We start from the raw sequence: 22,157 nt of genomic DNA, 5'->3' as shown, positions 1-22,157 counted from the left end.
TGCTACTTGTTCTTCTTGTGTTTGCTCTATTTCTTAATTAGTTTTTAATGCAGAATGAAACTTCTGTATAAAATCTTTTGCTTTAATAAATAAATATTAAAGCAAGTATCTTTCTTTTTAAGATGGGTTGTGTTAAGGAGGTTGCGTTTTAATTTCAGCTGTCTTTTAGAGGAACTATGTGCCGAATAAAAGCAAGTATTCATTTTAATAATTTGACATTTCTATATATTGGTATTTGTATGTACTTGTAGGTAAATGTCCTTGTGATGGGCACTCTCAAAAGCTTTGGGATCTTCTTTGTGGCATTCCAAGACGAGTTTGGAGGTTCGGCAGAGAGCATCAGCTGGATAGGTTCCATCATGTCTAGTTTACGTCTGTCTGGAGGTGGGAGCGACAGCGATATTTGTCTGTTAGCGTTTTTCCTCTGATTAATCATGCAAATCTTTCTATCTACATGTTCATACATATGCAAATATGTATTAAATGACTGAAAGTGATTAAATATGCCCAAAGAAACATCTAAAATCTTGTGCTGCAGCACCCATTGCCTCTGTGGCCTGTGCCAAGCTGGGACCGCGGGTGACCTCAATCGCTGGAGCAGTGCTCGTTAGTGGAGGCTTCATCATTAGCATCTTTGCCAACAGTGTAATATACCTCTACATCAGCATGGGAGTGATAGTCGGTGAGTTGAAGTGAAAATAAATGGTGTTGTTGCTCAGTGTTGGTGGCTACTTCATTTTACTTTTCAGACTTCAGGTTTCTCACAATGAAACAGAGATTAATCCCACTAAAGTATTTCTTTTTTTTGCTGTCAGGAATGGGCTTTGCACTACTATACCAGTCATTTTCAGTAATCACAGCGCTGTACTTCAGAAAACGGCTGGCGACCGCATACGCGATTGGTAGATCTGGAATGGGTTTGACCTTTGCCCTGGCCCCATTCACCCAGCTGCTTTTGGACCAGTATGCTTGGCAAGGTGGGATAAGAAGGAAGACTCTTTGGATGAGCTCTTGTGTGTCATGAATCTTATGCCGCGGGTCGTGTTTGTCATCCATAGGTGCAATGCTGATTCTCGGCGGCCTCATGCTGAACCTGGTGGCTTCTGGGATGCTTTTGAGACCCATTAATGTGAAGCCACCTGTAATAAACTCTTCATCTTTGCCTATCCAAAAGAGCCCTGCAATTTCCCTTAAGAGCTCTGCAGAGAAGGAATATCCTAAAAGCTGCTTGAGCAGCTCTTCTCCTCTATCCAATGGTGTCTCCAAACCTGATTCTCCCCAGTCCTCTCCTACACCTCCCAGGAATGATGAAAACTTAAAAGAACAATCCATTCATGGACAAGAAAGCCAGTCATTGAACCCTGAATCGACTCAACTGGTCCTCAATAACATAAATGGCCATGAGCCCCAACATGACTTAAGTCAGAGTAAGCCTGCAAGTCCAGACAACCCAGTGGAGATGAATGCTCCCATGAATGGCTCCACCACTGTTGTAGTTCCCTTACACACCAGTGTGCCGACTGGAGTGGCCGTCGTTAAACCCAAATTATTGGACTTCACTTTGCTCAAGGACCCCTTCTTTTGCATCTACACTTGGTCGTTGGTGTTCAGTCAGCTGGCCTACTTCATCCCGTACTTCCATCTGTCTGCCAGGGCCAGGAACCTGGGGATCGATGCCATGGATGCTTCTTTCATCATCTCTGTAGCAGGTGAGACTAATATTAATCAACTGACTTAATAGTCATTAGCTTCTGAAAATCATAACCAAAATTTTTATTTGTAGAACTTATTTACCTTTATTTTTTTTATGTTTTATTTTTAAAAAACGCAACTTTCATCGTACGTGAATCTTCATTTAGCACAGGATTTGTGCCAAACAAATATTTCCAGCACTTTCAAAAACTATTTTCTGTTTAATTTGGTAGCGTTGTAAAAGCTTGTAAAAGAATAACCTGAGAGTTCAGAGAAAATTCTAGAGTTTTACACAGATAAAGTTTTGCATTGACTTTTGTTAACGGGTTCGACATCAGAAAGTCACTGAGCAACAATGATTCTGCATGACCTCAAATAGAAAACAACTTCTGCTAGAGAGAACCTTGCTCAGATTGTTAAATAGCATGTGGACGAGGACTGCTGGAACAGTATTTGATTATGTTTGGTGAACGACACCACAAATCCTGTTAGTTTAAAGAGGCGGGCATTAGAGAAATCCTTGAATCTCCCATGGCAACTATTCGGGGTGATTAAATGTTTGCTCCCACAAAGTTAATTGTTGGAGCCATAGCCACCAGCTGAGTTTCCACCTCACAGAGCACCTGCAGACTAGCAGCAGCAGCAATTATCAAACAACACGGGGAACTATGTGTCATATAAACTACTTCTCAGTCCAACTCTCCTAAGAACGGTTATAAACAGTATAATGGAAAGCACTGTTGGGAGAACATGCTTATAACACGTGTTGGAAAGAGCAGGTGCTTCTTAAAGAGACATAGGCCAATTTCAAGGCATTAAATTGTGAATCCAAATTTCTTATTTCATGTTTGATATATACAACACTAAAGGTAACACAGTTACTGAATCGTGCTATAAAATGGCACTATGTGCCTGGATATCCATAAAAGTGCCCCTTTAGGTAAGAAGTATAAACGCAGAATAAATGTAAATCCCTGAATAAGAACCATATGTTTGAAACATTCGAGCTTGTTTTGCTTCAGAGAGGCCAGAAGGCAATCGGTGATAGAGATTTATTCTGAGTGGCCATTAGTTAACCTAAGTGAACATATCAGGAGTTTTGTCCCTAATTTGAAACTAAGTAGAGGGTGGGTGGTTCAGCAAGATCAGAATCAAACATCTTCCTCCACCAAAGAACAGCACTGAGATTAGATCTTTGGAATCAGCTCATGTAGAGTCCTGACCTTGAGCCAACAGATGATAAGAACCGGAAACAAGAGGTTCCTTGAACAAAGCTACCAATACATATAAATTGGCTCATACATGCCAAATAGAAAAAAAACTGAACAGTTTGTACTGGAAATATGTTTTTGCATTTAAACTGTGAACGTAATTTTACTCAACAGGTAAATAAAATACACATATTTGACATTATGTGTTGAGGTTAGTTGCATTCTTCTTCAGGGATACTGACACAGGACACTTGTACGGTACTTTTTACAGGAGTTTAAATTTGTACAATCTGTCTGCTGCCCTTATAAGTGTATGTTTATTTTTTGTCTTGATCAGGTAACTGGTTAGTTTTTAACATACAATAAAATACATAACTTGTAGGTTTTATAGATCCTTAAAGCTTTTAGAAAACTTAGAGCCATAGATCTGACAGGATCTGCTTCTGACAGGTTTCAGCCTTCATGTCTTTGTATTTTGCAAATCTCATGTTTTTTTTTTTTTGAAGGGACTGCAAAGCAGTTGGTCTGTCTCATTTTCCAGTCTGGATCTTCTAAGTGATGCAAAAGAAGTGCTCAGTCAACTTTTAGGCATTAATTATTTGTGAGCTACTCAGACTCCGCAGTCTTATGTAATGAATGCGCTTACATAAAAGCTGAACTTTGGTCCACTGGCCAGGACGGGTGAGTTTAGCAGTATACAATTGACGAGGCCCCTCCATATGACCAGAAAATGGTATTAACATTTGACCACCGACCTCATGGACATGCAATTCTGTTAGTGCTTTCTCAGGCACTGTGAATAATTGAAATGCCTGGATGTTGCTCATTTAAGTACTTATGTTTTATAATGTAATCACTGACAGGAGGAAGCTTTCAGATACAGCATTAACTGAGCAGAGGTGCCTTTCAGAGAAGCAGTTCAGTACTCTCTTATTCAAGTACTTACCTTTGAGGGATCAGTCAAATCTTAGGCCAATAATTGATTAAGAGCGATTTGTGGGAAAAAAAACAACAACTACCGTAAATGTACAAAATTTTGTTGCATGGAAAGTTGAGAAAACTTTGAGGAAACTAAAGAAAAAAATGCAGAATCTCTTCATCAGTTATTGTGAAAAAGTGGAAGCCAGCAGAAAAAGGAAACATTTCTGAACAAAATACTGCACAGCACTTAGGGATTAAGGTAAGGATTGGGGTCATGCAGCTCTGTTGTAGAAAATTCCTCAAGAAATACTAAAATTAACTCAGAAGGGCTGTAAACCTCACTATAATACATTCGTGAAAAGATTTGTGCCCCTTGAAGTTTTTTTTCTTCACATTTCAGCCACAAGTTGAACAGAACTGAAAACAACATAGCTGTTGTTCATTTTTCTGCCGCAGACGAAATTTTTCTTGCAAGGAACAACGTTAAACTTTGTCTCATCTGACCGAGGCACCTTTTCCACATGTCTACTGTATTTATTTCATAGCTTGTGATAAACTTCAAACTGAACCTATTACGGTTTTTCTTGCTACTCCTCCATAAACTCCAAATGTGTGGAATACACAGAATACAGAGACTTCGTTGTTCTGTCTGTGGATTCTCCTACCTGAGTAGAGCATCACTGTCACTCCTCTAGAGTTACCACAGGCCTCTTAGCTACTTCTCTGATTAACGATCTCCTTACTCCCACTGTCACTTTAGGTGAGAAGTTTGCAGTCTTTACCAACCAAAGAGCCATTTCCGCCCTCAGTTTTGAGCCACAGATGTTGCATAACATTTTCAGAAGTACGCATTGCATTTTTATTTTTAGGTTTTAAAAAGAAAAACATAAAGCAAGACTGATATAATATATATATATTCCCTTCTCACCCACCGCGGGTGGTTCTTATCCTCTGTATCTCGTCAATCTCAAGTTGTGATAGCAGTTGCCGTTTGCGGATGTTGGAACACTGAGCTACTAGTTGTTTAGCGCTTAGTGTTGACTGGGGATGTCGAAGTAACCATTCCTTCCCCAGTCTTTGCATGTAACCCCTCTGACTAGGGTTACTTGAGTAGTAGCATTCCAACAGATCCACATTTTCATCTCTCGCCATTTCCGTCTTGTTCCAGTAGCCCATTTGTCATCAAGGTGCTCTGGTTCCCCAACACCTGACGCAGACCTTGTTTGGCCGGGCGACGTCTGAGCCGGCATGTTACGCAACTTAGTATCTCTCATGGTATGAGGTAGGCAGTAGCTTGAAGGGTTTTGCGTAAGGACCCAGACTGGATTCGAACCCCACCCTCTCGGGTGATATACTGATGCCTTTATATATATATATATATATATATATATATATATATATATATATATATATATATATATATATATAAATTTCTACTGGATGTGGGGAAGTAATGCAAACAAAAGTACTTAGTTTCCAACATAATGACAGAGAAAATACTGTCTCTTATACTATTAGTGCCATTTTGTTGTGGAAATTTAATGCAGGAAGTTTTCAGCGAAAAAAAATATACTACTAAAATCTGAATTTGATATTGTAACTATATTTAAAAAACAATGGCTCTGCACGTTTTTACCCATTGTTCAAAAACCCATGCTTTCAGTGGTTGACCACAGTTGTGCCAGAGGATTATACCAAAACATAAACAATTTCTCAAAGAGTTTGGCCACTGGGGTCTTCATAGAACCACTGGATTTAAACTGATTATGAATTATACACTGGCGAGCTCTATTTATTTACAAGAGAACTTCTGATGTAAATTGGTTGCACTGGTCACACTATTTAGGGGCATCAGGGTCTAAATATAAGCCACACTTTGTGACCTTTTATTAGTAATGGAGTGAATACATTTCTTTGTCTTCTACTTACCAGTTATGTGCTCCTCTGCATTGATCTATTTCATAAACGCCATAAGGATGAAATCAAAAAGGTTTGAAGGGTGTGAAGACTTTTCCAGTGATTGAGTTTTCTTTAGTGCTCCTTGGGTTTACACTGCTCAGCTTTGTTCGAGCGCTCAGCAGGACGGATGGATTCTTTTTGCTCTTGCTCCGTAATAAAAGAGGGAAGAGAAGACCGGGTGCCACGCACACCACAAGGCTGCAAACCCCCAGAACTCGCTGTTCTTCTTATTCAAGCTCAGCGCTGTCATCGGCTTGGCCGAGGGAAAGAGAGGCCGCTGTCATCTGGGTCAGTGGGCTCGTCACCCCTCCGAAACTGGAGCCGGCCGGAGTCGCTAGGCAACCACTAACAGAGTAAATTTGTTGGCGTGGTTACAAGAGGAGGTCCCGGTTTTGTCTGAGTCCAGTTCTGAAGTGGGCGACACTTTGCTGAGGGGTATTGCTGAGGCTGTGCTTGCAAAAAGAAAAAAAGAGGCAAGTAAAGCCAGCAGTGGTTTCAGAGTAGCTGGGAAAACCAACATGCCTTTTATAACCCTTTGATTTAGCCTTTTGACAAAATGTTGCAATTTAAAGAAACTTGATTGGTGTTTCTTCTTGCCTGTCAGCCCTAAATAATACCAAAGAATGGAAGTTGTTTGTCAGGGTCAGGCAGTTAATCCAGCATAGCACCAACCCTGACAATTTCTTTACTTGCTGATACAGTAGAAGGTAATGGACAAAACCAATGTCCCCAATGCACTTGGCTTGAGGTGCTGCTACTTGGCGAGGCCAAATTTAAACAGCTTTGTGATGAGTTTGAACAGGAACAGCTGCAGGGCTAAACCAACCTGCTGAGGCTAAAACACACAAACAAAGACATATCTCGTCAGTGTCCAAGCAGTGGACGCACCAGGACATTTCTCGGATCACAAGAGGAGGACACATAAACATTGCACAGCTGCCTCATGTCGTCGTCTTTAACCCCGATGGAGACAGAGGGTTTTGGATCCTGTTAGTGCAGAGGCGTTCTTTCAAAGTCTAAGAAACTGAAGACATCAAAAGATCCAGTGCACTGACACCACCGAGTTTCCACAAAGGGTATCAGGAGCTACTCTAATATGCAGAGGACCAGCTTATTTCATTGATCAGAGGCTCAGCACTGCTTGCTTGTAGCTATTCCTGCAACGGTCAATATACCACTGCAGATTCCGCATTGCCGATCACATTCCAGTTGACCTCAGCGGAGAAAAATCCATAATCCGCCTCGTCATCGTACTCAGGCACAGTCAACAATCAGTCAAATCAGATGGTGTGAATAATTGTTATTGTACTTTATTTCTATATGTGTGTCATTTTTTGCATTCTTTGATCAACGAAACCTTCCACACCCACTTGGATTCAATTTCACTTTTATTCACAGAATTTTCTCATCTTTGCCTCCGCTCCAGGAATCACAGAGACTATTGCCCAGTTGGCCTCAGGTTGGGTGACAGACAGGAACCTATTTCATAAATATCACTTCCACAAAGCCTACCTGATCCTGTGTGGCTTGGTCAACATGCTCTCCCCTCTGGCCACCTCCTACATACTGCTGATGGTGTATGCGGTCTTCTTTGCAATCTTCTGCGGGGGTTACATGGCCCTGTTGCTGCCTGTCCTGGTAAGGAAAACTAAGGATTTTTGTTGTTGGAAAAAAAATAAGTTTACCCGTCATTTAGCAATTTTGATGCCATATTATTTAAACCACACACAAAAAAATGTAATACAGAGATGAAGATTTAAGTGTTGAGCTTGGGTTTGTCTTGGTCTCAATGTCTGGGAGATGAGTCTCATAAACAGTCTCTATCTTCTTAAATCAGCAGTGAACTTAAGCCAGTAACTGTAAATAATTAGATTTTTTTATTATTATTATTATCTTCTTGATTATGAACATTTAATCTTTTATGCTTCTGTCTCATTACATCAGTTTCCTCTTCTGCTACCTTCTTAGTATCAGTGTTACCCATCCATTGAGTTCTCATCAAGGGCGTTCTTTGGATTGCGTGACGCTCACTACATAATTGAATAATGGCTGGAAAAATCATTGGAAATGTTCTGCAACTGTCGTGGGTGGTTCAACTGAATGAGTCATTGGTTATTGTGTACGTTTAATTATAGCCTACTGCTCCAATAATTTGAAAATATGCAATCGAATCAGCTTTACAAGCTTTGAAAGCCTCTGACATATGGCAGCCTAAATTACTGGGACTCTTACCTGTATTTGTATTATTAATTAATATGAAATGTCAGTTTCACAAAACTCAGACACTTCGGAAATGTGAAAATTAAACTTTTTTTTAAACTATCCAAGTAGCATGTAAGCACATGTAAGTTGAAGGAGCTTTAGTTCAAATCTAATTATGTCAAGTGATGTGTGTGCTTTTCTGCTTTGCAGGTTGATCTTGTTGGGTCGGAGAAACTCAATAACTCCATGGGTTTCTCCATGTTCTTTGTTGGCTTGGGTTGCCTTACTGGTCCTCCACTGGCAGGTGAGCTGACCACTTCTTGGAAATTCATCAAGAGTCATGCATGTTCTAACCCACGTTTTTCAAATGTACACAAACACATTTATGAGTTCTGCATGTGCATTGGATGGCTGCCATGCCTTTACATTTCTGAAGTAATTCATTACACAGAGGGCCATAGAGATGTTTGTTCATGTTTCAGGGTTTCGTAAGAGCTAAAGGCGGAAAGTATGTTTGTGTGTGCAGATGGTGAAAGGGAGGAGAGGCATGAAGGCATAAGTGTGATTCTTGACAGGTTGATAGGCCCCCTGTCTCATATTTTTTCTGTGCCCTGAATTCCTTGCCGTCTCTCAAAGTGTGTGTATGTATGTCTGTGTGTATGTAGACACTATGGAGGTAAAATAAAAATAAAAAACAACTGAAGCAGACAGGAGGAAAAAAATGCACAGTAAAAGTACATCTCTCTACATACTAGAAATGTTCAATTGGCTTCGTAGAAAAACACATGGTGGGTTATGGGGTCAAGCCCCCAGAATAACAGCGCCGTTATTATAGGGAACTCCAGTCACTTTATTTAACTGATGGCATCTCTCCTTTTGTAGTCTTAGAGAGTTTCTAATCTGGGATCAGGTTTTTGTTACAGTATTTCAGTTACGTCAGGTCAGAGTCCATTAAAACCATGTCTTCTCCAGGTCAGCTGAAAAATATAACAGTAATGCAGGTCATCTGTCTGACATCTGATCTGCTGAGATCTTCTGTAAATGGCCAAAAAAACATAAGGGATATGTCTGCTCATGAGAACAAAAACTCATAGTCTCACTTCTTGTTTTCATGCTTCTAGGAAAATACACCCCACCGCCCCTTGCCCTAATTGGTAACACTTGGCACAAGTTAAAGTCAGGGGGCCCTTTCACATACTGACTTGTCAGTGGTGTTCTGCAAATCTCCCAATGAAGCTTGAAGATTGCATCAGTTGAAACACGATGAATGGCTCCTTTAGGGTGGTACAAAAATATCGTGAGGATCTGTTTACCATCCTCTCCTTTTGAGTAAGAAATGTTATTTAAAAAATAAAAAAATGACAAGCTTTAAATATGGCTGCAGGGTGTAGCAAGTGCTGTCAGACCAGTTTTCATTTAATCTCATCTAACTTTTGAACTTTCAGTCAAGTGTTAAGATTCTTTGACAGCTGAGGTTTGTTGAACGTTTGAACCAGTCACAATGCTGCTCTGCTTTTTGCAGGGAAGGTGATTTATTTTCTGTGTTCAAGCAAGAAGGCAGTCATTAAATAAATGAAATAACATACTTTCAAATCTGCAGATTCTGGGACCATTATTTCCATACCAAAGGAGAAATGTTCTTTCAGTTGATTTTAGGACTTTGGGCTATGACATAACAATCGAGTAATTTTTCTCCTTAGTCCAGGTGCAACGTTTCTGACATTGCTGGTTCACAAATTAGAAGGAATGTGAGGGTTGTAGCTTTTGTCCTGGTAACGTTCAACGTAGAGGTTGTAGAAGGATCAACTCCGTTCACAGTCAGCACCTTGTAAATCACCCTGAAACTCTTGAATGGGGTTTGCTACACAATCCTCTTAAGGCTGTTATCCCTGGTTGCCTTTGCATGTGCTCCCTCCACTCAACTTTCCATCAGCATACTTTGATACGACACTCTTTAAAAAGCAGCTTTTGTCGATGAGCCTTTCTGGCTTATTGTTCCCGTGGTGGTAATCACTGACTGTCTACTAGACAGTGGTAAGCAGTCACGCTTTATGATTGTGATGATAAGATTTTATTATCAGATACTTTTTATGAATCTTATGAAGAATTTATACATCATGAAAACTGAATTTTGTTTGTAAGCCAAAAAATAAAAAGAGGCCACTAGAAAGTAAAACTCAGTGAATTGGAGAAAAAAATAAGCTGTTCAATAATAAAATTTTAAAGGTTGTACAACTGGCTGGAAATGGAGAAAATAGATTACATGTTTGAACTTGTTTTGAACAGTATTTTGAGTTCTTTATGACACTTCTCTGATGCTCTTGAGAAATAAATTGCTCCTTTTCTTTTCCCAGGTAATACAGGTATATTCAAAGCTACCAGTTTTAGGAAACATGGTTGTACCTTGTCACTTGATTTTTTTATTTTTTTACAATTTAATGTTTAAGTAAAGCTCTTAAAGTGTACCTGCCGGTTGCCTGAGTGTAATTTAGTGTTTAAAAAGTAGTTCAAATTTTCTTTTTAAATATATCTCCAAAGTTTATTGCAATACCTGCATTTGCATAGTCCTCATGCAAGTCCAAATCTTAATTCGGATTAGAATGTGATGTAACGTGTCGAAGAATAAGCGGGACTTGCTTGTTGCTGTGCTTAGCGAAAAAAAAAACCCATCCGACTTCCAAAGTCGTAAATCTAAATTCAGCTGAGTTGACTTTTCCTGACTTGAAACTTCGAATTAATTCAACTGGAAAGAGGTATTAGCCAACACCTTCTTGGCTCCTTGGAGATGAGAGATACAGTCAGTCTGGGTAATCACTGAACACAATTGTTCTAAAAATTATACCTCACATACAAGTGCTCTGGGAATTATGAGCACCAAATTGTTTAGGCTGTCATGAAGCCCATAAAACACACAGCAGCTGCAGTTAAAAAGAAAGAAACAGGTTAGACTGTTTCATTCTGTATGCAATTTGAATACGGTACGTCGAGAGATAAAACCTCATAGAGCAAATTGTTTCCCAACGTCAGAAAACTAGGTGTGGGGTGAAGGTCTGCGACTGCTATTAGGACAATGACCCAAAGCACACATTTGACTGATCAGAGACACTCTACCCTTGTGGTGACCTGGAATAGTTAGAAAAGGTTTTCAGGCATGATAAATTTGCATTAAAATGGATCTCTGGCGATGGTAGGCTAGTTTAAGAGTCAACTTTATCAGATAAGTGGGAGAAATTACCTTTGGTCAGAAGATATTTTTAGAAGTTGTCACTGTTGCCTAAAGCGATATGGTTTTTGCATCCCTTGCATTTCTAATAAACAGTTATGTAATGAAATAAAATACTTGAGAAAAACGTTATCTGATAGTTGTGTGGAATAGTCATGTGTGGTCAGTATGTTACCAGACGTAGACCAAAATGGAATAAACTGTTTGGTGTTGCTGACTTCAAAACTCTCAAGATATTATTTTTTTTAAAAGCAACTAATGGCAAATCGAGCATCTTCTACCTTCCTTTACGCAACGTCTCTGTGATTGTCTGTAGTTTAATTATCAAATTAATTATCAAATTCAAAATTATTTGTTCATTTAAGGATCCCCATTAGTCTTTACCACTGGATAGACTATTTTTTTCCTGAGATCCCCACCATGAAAAATACAATAAAATCATACTTTTACAAACTTCACAAAAGTTGGTTCTCTGGCTATGCTGCTTTAAAACATTAATTCAATGAACCCCCTTTTATTGAATTAATACACAAATACTTGAGATCCCTTCTAAAAACACTTGTAGCTGCCTGTTTTAACAGTTCAAACACAGTTCAACCAGCTGTCGATGATGTGCATCTTAATGCACAGAGGAACTTATCTCAGAGCTACTACTAACATCCCCGGCCTTCTTAATCTCTGCTCCTGGGTGATACAGCCAATCAATGGCAAGGAATACACGTAATTCTGTTCCTGGATTAGCTGGTTTGCAAACGCCAGCCAACAGCATGTCAAGTAGCATTGTGCTTATGTATTTCAGCCTCAAAAGCTTCATATTTTCAATAAATTTGTTACGTTCCACCGACAAATCTGTGAATAATTAAATGTGAATCTGTGGCGGTCCAGTCAGACAAAAAGTCTGTGAAATTAAAAGGTAACTTTAAACATAAATCTGCCAGGGGTATGACAATATTATTAACTTAGTTGTAAGTAAATAGTTTTAAAAAATCTCCAATAAAATGAGAAAATATAAAATACCTAAACAAATGCTTCTAACTTCCACAAAAGGTTTTAGTTCGGGTCATTTTAAAAAGTGGGAAGTCGTTCTGACTGGAGGAAAGATACTGGTGAATCAAAACCACTCTGTTACAGCCTTCACAAACTAAGATCATGTTGTTTCTGTTTCCATAGGGTTTCTGTATGACTACACACAGACGTACGACTGTTCTTTCTACCTGGCGGGCCTCTGCTACCTACTCTCGTCCCTCTCCTTGTTCATGGAGCCGCTCGCTCAGCGCTGGAAAGCCACGAAGAAACTTTCTCAAAGCCAGAGAGCAGAAAGCAGCTGTAAGATTAACGGCTGCTTCACCCCTGGCCAGAATGGTGCTGTGTAATCATGAAACCTAAAAGTTGGACTAATGTGGCCCGCATAACCTAGACCGGGACCTGGACCATGACTTTCGGCCAAAAGAGCGATACCAGCATCACAGCAACACAAGAACATACAATACTCTGGATGTGTAATTATGTAGAACTGATAGAGAAAAAAGCCAAAATCCTTGTGTTCTGCAAAACAGTTTTAATATCAGAAGCACAAACATCCCAACTGAAGGTAATCGAGCACACAAAGGAGCCATGTATATTACCACCCATTGCAACAACTAAACTGAACAATGCAGAGCGAGGAACCAAGCTCCCAACCCTGTCTCCTGACTTTGTGACACTATCAATCAAAGCACATGTCCATGTGCTGCATCTGGTGTCTTGAGTAGCATTTATTTGTATGTGTAAAACGTTTTCTCACTGATATGCACTTTGGCCAAGTTGTGACTATGCTGCATGATTTCAAACTGCCAGGGAGCCAAAATACTCCGCAAACCCCCCGCCGCTGTAGCCTGCTGCTGTCTCCCAGTGAGTTATGTCGTGTACGAAGCCAAAAAAGCACATTGGAAGATACAATCCGTGAGATTATTGTAGGCATGTGCCAACATTTAACCTTAAGCACAGTTCATGAGTATGCACGTGTAAACCTAACGGTCATCCAGGCTAACAGAAGACATCTTGTCGTTTTAACATTTCCTGTTTCTTTTCAGTCGGTTTGAACCCATTCATCCCGGCTTCTTCCCCTCCACAGGATCAATATTTAGGAAGGCGGTATATGCGTTTCATAACTTTCAAACAGTGGGGTGGCCGGATGGTCAACTCTTTTGCACAACTCTCGCTTTATGCTTTCGCATAAAGTGAACCCCCACCAGCTCTTCACGTCTATCGCCCCACAGCTGCTCATGGGTTCACTTTCATCTCCTAAATTTAAACTGGCACAAAGCCTGTCTCAGCATATTAAGGTCAGCAAGACCTCACACCTAAACAGGCTTTGATCCCCTAGTAGCTACTAAACTAGTTTAACAGAGAGTTGTGTAAGAAATACAGCTGTCTCTGCTTATGCAATGCTTAGAGCACATTCACACTGCAGTCAGAATCTAATTCCCTGTAATCATTCACCGTTTTGACTGCCAGCTCCTGTAAATGATAATTCTGACCTTTGAGTTTTTCTGCACGTAAGCTATGGTAACTACTTCAGCGCAGTCATTTCAACTGATTTCATCATCTCTGCATCTGGCATTGCTCAAAGTAACGTATTTCAGTAAAAACAAAACTGTCGTATAATTATAAAAAAGGTTGTGCTCTACAGTGCCTTGCAAAGTTATTAGTAGTGCTTGAACTTTTTCTCTCTTTTGTCACATAGAAGCCACAAACGTCAATTTGTTTTATAGGAATTTGATATGACAAAATGGCACAAAGAAGACCATGAGTGTGAAGTGGACGAATACAGAGACGCAACATGTGTTTTTTTGTTTTGGTTTTACAAACAGATTTATGAGAAGTGTGCCTTAAATTTGAATTCAGAGCTTCTGGAAAAGCTGAAATTAGATTTTGAAGTCTTGGGTGTGTCTCTACTCACTTTGCAAATAAACAGAGACAGAAGTTTTTGCATGTTCTACTTTTCAAAATAACTCGCGCTCAGATTGGATGGAGACCATATCTGGGCGTCAATTTTCAAATCTTGCCACAAATTCAAAATTTTACATTTAGATCTTAGCCATCCTAACACCTGTAGACGCTTTAATCTAAAGCATGTCACTGTTTATGGTGGTAGCTCCTGCTGGCAGGTGAATCTCAGCTAGATTTTTACCTCCATCCATCTCATTAACTCTAATCAGCTTTCCTGTCCTGCAAGAAGAAAAGGCATCCCGCAGTATGACGCTGCCATTGCTGTGTTTAACGGCAGGCAGAAATGTTTGTTTTTCTGTCTCAAACATCGTTTTGCTTATAGTCCAAAAGGTTACCGGAGCTGTGGAGCTCCATGAGTGCTTTGCCCTCCACAGTTGCAGTTAATAACTGAATAGGTAATAACTAAAGTTGACAAGGAGCTGAATAGTTTTGTTCAATTTAAAAGCAATAAAAATGCTTATTTTAGCAGGGCTTCAGCAATGACGCCAATAGCACAAGAAATTGTATCATTGTTCTTTTTTCTTTCCATTGAAGCTAAATTCTTTTTCAGCCTTTTTTTCATGAATATGTTCAGTTCAGGGAAAAACTTTGAAAACTGTAAAACTTTGATATTCTTTTTGTTCCAAAACCATAAGATAGAAATAAATTCACGGTTCTTTTACCAAAACGCAAACCAGGTTTTTACTGTAAGCATAACATTTGAGCTGGCATGGAGTTTTTGCAGCTCTAGATCATTTAGTTTTATGTGAAGTGAGAACAAAAAGGGCTTTTCGGATTGTAAAGGTTCTTGGATCCCGTTTGTGTAATGCCAGTAGATGTGCAGCTTTTTCATGGATGTTCTCTGCTGTTCTCAAACAAACCTCAGAGAACAGCTGCATTTATCAGCTTTTGAAGGGAATTGATAGCGTTGGCTGTTATTTAGGGGCATCAAATTAAAAGGGGATGAAAACATATGCATTAAAAGCTTATAATTTTACTTGCAAAAAAAGTTTGAAAAATATGTATTCATTTTCTTCCACTTCACAATTATGCACCACTTGGCGTTCTCTGTCACATAAAATCCCATTGAAACTCAGTGACGGTGTGGTTGTAGCATGACCAAATGTAAACACTTCCAGCTGGTGAGAACAATTTTTTCAAAGCCGTGTGTTTAAAGTTTCAGTGCCTGCAAGCGCCCGCAAAATAGAGAATGTTTCATTTAGAAAACTTTCCTCACAAAGCCTCAGCTGTCGCCTTTTAAATGCGACAACTATCGACGACCTTGTTTGTTTTGTTGGCTATGAACTAAAAACTAATTTTTGACTGTTTACCGATGCACACCTGGCTGATCTATGCAACTACACACTCGTTTTGCTTTCCTTTGAATATAGGTGCACACTTTTATTTGCTGCAAATCCACCGGCTCTTCGGAGAAGACATCTAGTTTTCTTTTTCTGCAAATTGTGGTCACAGTTGAATTTAGAGGTGATGGAGCTAAATTAGTTTTCTACTCAGCTGTCTGTGATTATTTGTTACTTTTAACTCTGTGACCAACTGATTATGTGATGTTGCCCATTTAGTCTAACATTGATTATTTTTTTTCCAGACTATTGCCCAAACTTTCTGGTGCAAACTTACAGTGTCATTGTGTTTAAACATGAGGTTGTTGGTTCTTGAACCTTTTTTTTTTAAATATAAATATACATATTTTAGAGTTTTTGTGTATTTTCAGTGGGTTCTTTTGTTTTGTTTTTTTCACCATTTGCCTTACAGGGTAATGTGTCTTTTACTAACTTTCCTGTGACGTCAGCCAAAGATCACATTAGAAAACCTACTTATGACTTGAAACTTATAACTGGGTGGAAAATAAAATGCTGTGGACTGTGACTGTCATTTAAACTGGTCTCCTCACTCTGAACTTAAAATAAAAAAAAAATAAAAATCAGCTGGTTTGTTTTTGCCTGCTGCCCTCTGGTGGACTAAGAAGGCTCCGGCTCCAAGAATGTTATCTCAATTAGCACCAAATTATTCCCCCTCAACTCGCTTACACAATACTGAGCAAGGCTCTTTGTATTGTTTCCATGACGAGTCAGGCACTAAAGCTCTTTTGGCTCACGAGTTGCATTCACTCACAGCCGCTATGTTTCTGAGATTTGGGGCCACTAAGGTTTCTGTACCACGAAAGAAAAAAAAAAAAAAACAACAACAAAGCTTATAAAAAATATTTGATGCTTTAAAAGTATGTAGATGGTACTCGGTTTTAGACATCTGGTCCTAAAGTGGCATTTACGTAGACAACATACGAGTGTGTGTTTTTGTTTGTTTGTTTTTTACCTTCGTTTTTTTGTTGTTTCTTTGTCAGTGTATGTATCACTGGGAGAGGCTCTGTTAGATGCCCTGGTTCCTAGATTTGTCTAGCAAATAAGCTTAACCAGTCATAGGCATTTTGTCCCAAGATTTAGATTTCATTTTTTAAAACTTATATCGGTGTCCAACTCAGATGTAATAAAAATGGTTTCTGACTCAACTTATCGTGTGATTTACACTACTCAGACGTCAGGCAGGAGAAACAATCACAAGTCATACAACAACTTAGCCATACAGTACTTTATTGAGAAAAAAACTGGACAGATAACTTATTTTTATGTGTTTATGTTCAGGTCTTTTTACAGTAATTTTTCTGAAAATTCCATTTAAAAATTGCCAATATTACTGTTAGCTTCAATATTAATCAGCAAACAGATGCAATTAAATAAATACAAATAAAAACAAAAAAAGATTTAGAGCATTATTTTTGTACATATATATGAAAGTAAAATTAATCAATAAATTTTTATAATACACATATTTTCAGTGGCCATTGCTGGTAATTCTGGTGATTATCACTTAGAGCAAATTAAAACTCAAATTTATGTTTCCTGCAATATTGGAATATTATATAAGGCCAATAAAAATTATTTTGTGACTTCAATTCTAGACTCCTTACTGATCCATATTTTTCTACCACACTTTTACCTTCCATTCAACTTTCCTTTTTGTACTAGCATGCAGCCCTCTATCAGCATCTTTAGAACCGACCTTTGATGGCTTTTAGTGAAAGGTGTTGATGACAACTCAAGACAGCAGTCTTACCTAAGATTGTCAAGGCCATCAAATAAATGCAATTATGAACTTTAGTCAATCCTTTGATTTTTCTAAGAAAACACATTTTAGCTTTTCAATCTCTCTGTTTAGTGACTATATAATGTAAGAGTCTATCTTTATAAATGGAACTGAAACAGAAAACTAAATTTGCATGTTATTACCCGTGTAAAGGTTACTCACAGTGAATGAATCCAGGTCGGCCCAGTGTCTTGGAAACAGAACTGCAGTCCCATCGATGTCTGTTGAGAAAGCAAAAATGCTTTAATTAGAAAGGTTAGATAAAATCAGCAATAAGTTTCAGGGACTACGACTGGGGCCGGCATAGCATGTTCCCTTTTACCAGTGATTCACTGCTCTGCCTTGCATCATGAATGTGTGTCAGATGTGTTTATGTCTATACATATATTGTACAATGTCTTTGCTCTATTGGTATTTGTATTACCAAATGAGCCACGTTTTTATAGTTTATACAATCTGTGTATTGATAGCAAAGCCTTCCTACTCAATATAAATAACTGATGATTACTAATTGGTGGTTAAACGGGGTTTCCTCGTGTTTTAGTTAGATTTAAGTCTTTTTAAAGTCATTTTAAGTCCAAATAATTTCAATACAAGAACGACTTTAGCTAATTGATATTACAGAAGTTACAACATTTACCTCTCTTAGCAAATTTAATCTTATCATTTTTTTGACTGTTGCCCCTTTGCCCAGTTGTTTCACTTTCTATTTAAGTCTCAGTTTTTTTTTTATTATCTAAATTTTATTAAAATATTGTTTGGAGCTAGTAGCGGATGACATAAGATTACCTAAATAGACAACAAGTCAGAATGGGAAAGGAAATAAATAAACAAATTCACAAATTAAATGAACTCCTTAAGCACCAATTCTGTTGGTATGTCTCAACTTATTCAATATTTTTAATCACACTAATGTATAGCATCTTAAAAGTAAACTGATAACCTAAATGAAATGTAGTCAAGTTAAGTAATCCAATAATCTGATTTGTTGTGAAGCATTATGGCAATGGTACTGCACCAAGTATGTACCAAAATTTAATACAGTTTTCTCACCACTGACTTATTGTTCATTTGCTGGGCAATGAATGGAAATATCTTTCAAATTTAAAATGAATACACGCTTGTTTGTTGGTTATTTATTTACACTACAAAAAACTAAATTGTATCAAGTATTTTGGTCTAGTTTCTTGGGAAAACATTTTATTACACTTGAAATACAACAAAACTAACTTACAAGTAACTCCCTAGCAAGATATGGAAGCTTGTTTTAAGTAAATGTTTTCTTATTAAGATGAAAAGAAACTTGTTCCTCTGGGAGATTAATTAACTGATAATATGGGAAAAAGTCTTGTTATAAGTGAAATAGTCTGCTAAGGGATCTAGTACTTCTTCATCAATATTAAGGAATTATTTATTTAAAATAATCTCCTACATCTTGCTGAAAAGTTGCATGCGAGTTTTCTTTCATTTCTAGTGCAATAAGATATTTGTACAAGAAATTAGACAAAAATATTTTTAATAAGATGTTTTTGAAGTGTATGGATTTATTTTTTGCTAGTTTGTTGTATTTAGTTGGACTCGGAAGAAAAAAGGCAGTTGTAGTTTGATCGCTAAAAAAACTACTTCAGAGAATACATCTCAATAAGATAAACAGTTTTATTATTTCATTATATAATTTAGAATATAAGAAATTACAAACTCTGCTAATAATAAACACACTGAATAGCAGGCATATGTCCTGTGCCACCATATCATCTTCCTCTTATATGAATAACCTGGATTTGTTATATTTGACCTAAAATCATGAGAAATAGTTGTCTTGCTAACTTCAGCACATAAACATCTGTTCCTGGTCATAATGTTCATTAATGTCCATGTTCCATAGAGACTCAGCACTACTTTTTATACATTGTGTCTACAGAAACATCTATGTTTCCAGTATTTGGTATATAAAACCAAACTTAAAGCAGAACTAGCCAAATTTAGATCTCATCTAACTTAGGTCATGCATCAAGCTTCCTGCTTTCAGTAAAATATAAATTAAAAAAAAAAAAATCAGTTGTAGAAAGAGAAAGTGGCTATAAAAATTATGACTAAAATATGATTGATTTGCAATATAAAAAAGGACATTTAAAATATTTTTTCTTCTCCATAGGGAGCATTTGATGACTTTTATGGCCACTTGCTCTTTTTACAACTTGGCACAATTTTTTGTTGTCGTTTCACTGAAAGCAAGAAGCTCGAGAACCGCCTAAGGCGCATCTGTGTGAGACCAAATCAAGAAACCAGCATCTCATCTAACTTAATTTCCTTCTTTGGGAACGTTTCACATTCGAAGGCTGTGATCTTCCAGTTATTTTTCATTTTTTGTTGAGCAGCAGATCAAGTGAAAAGAAGTGGCTAACGTGAATATTTCATATCAAAACAAACTTTTATGATGTTTCTTAAGAATGTGGTGTTACACTGTGATACTCACCCCTTGCTGCCTATAAGCCACCGACACAGCCATGGCAGGCAGAACTTGCTCTTACTCACCATGCTGCTGTTTCTGTGCAGCAGCCACTCAGTGATACCAGCTAACAGACCAGGAGGAGGAGAGGAAAGGCCGGCGCTCCGTGGTCCTCATGGTGCCAATGCGTCTCAAGGAGGAGTGGGTCGTCCTCGGCACAGAATCACTGAACTTTCTTTTTTTTTCTTTTAACCTAATTCAGCTAAAATAGATGGTAGCTGAGTTTGGACTTAGGCTTTTTTACATTGGAGTGGTCCTGGAACTTCAGCGAATGGTATCCTCTGCTCCTTCCAGCGAAGGCGTGCGCACTTCATCCCCGGTGCCGCGGCTGACCTCAGATGATGAAGTGGTACCCGGTTCAACGCGGCTCCTCGGGGGAGGAGAGGCCCAGCGGCAGCACTCCTAGCTGACATTTGAGCCAATCGTCTTTCCTGACGATCGGGAAAATCTGAGTAAAACCGGGCAAAGTGCGACAAAGACGAATCAGACCCAAATCTCCCCAGGGAGGCCCGAGTGATCTGCCGATGCTCTGCGAGTATCAGAGTTGTCACAATCTCGATTCTCCTGCCTTCTGTTCAGAACCAGAACCGAATGCGCGGGGGGGAAACCTTCACAGTGATGCCGAAGCTGCTTCTGCAGGCCGGGGTTCAAACAAGAGCAGGCGGCGGCTCCTCCATCCGTCCTGTCAGGTGGGGTTTTTTTGCGTGTCAATAGGAACAGTTGCGGGAGTAAGTTACAACCAGAACCGGCCTTGTTTAAACAAGCAGCGATCCTCTGGAAACGCGGGTCTCTCCTCTCTGGAGCTAAACGTATCGTCTCACGAGCAGAAAACAACATTTTCGTGTGAACAAAACTCCTCGGAAACGCAACCGGGCATCGCAGCTCGGTCAATTCACTTCCATCGAAGAAACACTTCCCCTTCACATGAACAATTTATTGACAATCGGTCACATCAGGCGCCCAAAATGCACTCGCAGTTACGTGAACAGCGTCGCATGGGCATTACGGGTTTTCCTTTTGCCCCGTGACATCAAAGCGTACATTTCTCAATTTTTTTCCCCCCCCACTTAAAAACAGAAGTCATCACAGGTGCGGGATGGATTTACACAACTTAAAAAGCTTCCTCGTCAGCGAGGACTCACACACATATCCGTGCCTTTTCTCTCTCTTTCTCTCTCTGCAGAGGTTTTTGCAGCTCTGCGTCTGCAAAGTTCAGTGGGTGTGATGTCCGAGTGTACAAGCAAATATGAATGTTTTCATTACACACACAAAAAAATAATAAAATCAAATCTGAAAATTGTTATTCCGAGTAAGTCACTACTGCATGACTAAATACAAAAAAAAATGTCTAAACAATACTGTGGTAAGAAGATCGAAGAAAAAACAAACAAACCGTATTGGCAGGCTCATATGAGTTATTGTAATTGTGTACTTCTAAAATTTAACTACATTAACTGTTAAACCACTGCTAAAACAAAGTAGCTGTACGGATAGCAGGTCTTTTAGTGTCTACCATCCACTTAATGGGTTATTTATCACTATGAAAATGGGAGGGACACCGGTTCAGGGAAATAAATAAAACAGGGCGTTGACTATAAACACAAAAATGTAGCTTTTTTGTCTTTTTTGTCCACAAGTACTTCACTTATATATATATATATATATATATATATATATATATATATTATATATATTATATATATATATATATATTGCAATGCTAGATCATCTCCGAGCAAAACAAGAATGCAGAAACCGATAACACATTAAAAACACAAGAAAAGTTCAGTATTTTCTGTTAGTAGCAGGTGTGGGCTGGTTTCTATGTTATCCCCCCAAAAAATTAATAAATAAATGCATTCAACTATTATTTGACCCATTGGAGACACTTAAATTCATAGATATTGCAGAAATTTGGTGAACCTATTGACGAATCTTAAAGGAATAATTCAACATTTTTGAAATGAGGCTCCTTTACCGGAAACAGTTTGCAACCTGACATCACAGTGAGATTTATTTTTAAAAATCCTAAGCATCATGAAAGGCTAGCACAGTCAAAAAGACTCAATGTTTCAGCTGATTTTAGCTATTTAAAATAACCCAAACTGAATCCCATTTTAACAACAAAAAATACATAGAAACACTTTTTTTTTTTCTTATACCCTTTGAGTGCTTCTAACTGGAAGTGTTTTCGTTTTCTGAGGTCCAGTCCTGATTTAAATCTGATAGCTTCTCAGGGTCCTGCATGTTTTTTATGCGTTCCTGCTTCAGCACACCTGATTCAAATGATTATCTTCTTGTACCTCTT

At 38.5% G+C, this 22,157-nt stretch overlaps 1 protein-coding gene across 2 annotated transcripts in view; it reads left to right on the top strand.

The window, feature by feature from the left end:
* Positions 1 to 16,705, top strand: part of slc16a4 (solute carrier family 16 member 4) — a 38,871-nt gene extending 22,166 nt beyond the window's left edge. For both annotated transcript variants that reach the window (XM_055049437.1, XM_055049438.1), the window contains 7 exons: positions 252 to 384; positions 539 to 682; positions 816 to 977; positions 1,059 to 1,709; positions 7,210 to 7,421; positions 8,196 to 8,289; positions 12,379 to 16,705. In XM_055049437.1, coding sequence (XP_054905412.1) covers positions 252 to 384; positions 539 to 682; positions 816 to 977; positions 1,059 to 1,709; positions 7,210 to 7,421; positions 8,196 to 8,289; positions 12,379 to 12,581 — 1,599 coding nt within the window. In that variant the 3' untranslated portion in view covers positions 12,582 to 16,705. The remainder of the gene's footprint in view (positions 1 to 251; positions 385 to 538; positions 683 to 815; positions 978 to 1,058; positions 1,710 to 7,209; positions 7,422 to 8,195; positions 8,290 to 12,378) is intronic.
* Positions 16,706 to 22,157: the final 5,452 nt, after the last annotated feature.

The sequence above is a fragment of the Poeciliopsis prolifica genome, unplaced genomic scaffold (genome assembly GCF_027474105.1).
Source record: "Poeciliopsis prolifica strain line A6 unplaced genomic scaffold, Auburn_PproV2 SCAFFOLD029, whole genome shotgun sequence".
NCBI classification, from domain to species: Eukaryota; Metazoa; Chordata; class Actinopteri; order Cyprinodontiformes; family Poeciliidae; genus Poeciliopsis; species Poeciliopsis prolifica.
Note: the sequence above shows the minus strand (reverse complement) of the source record. Positions and strands in the feature narration are given on the sequence as shown.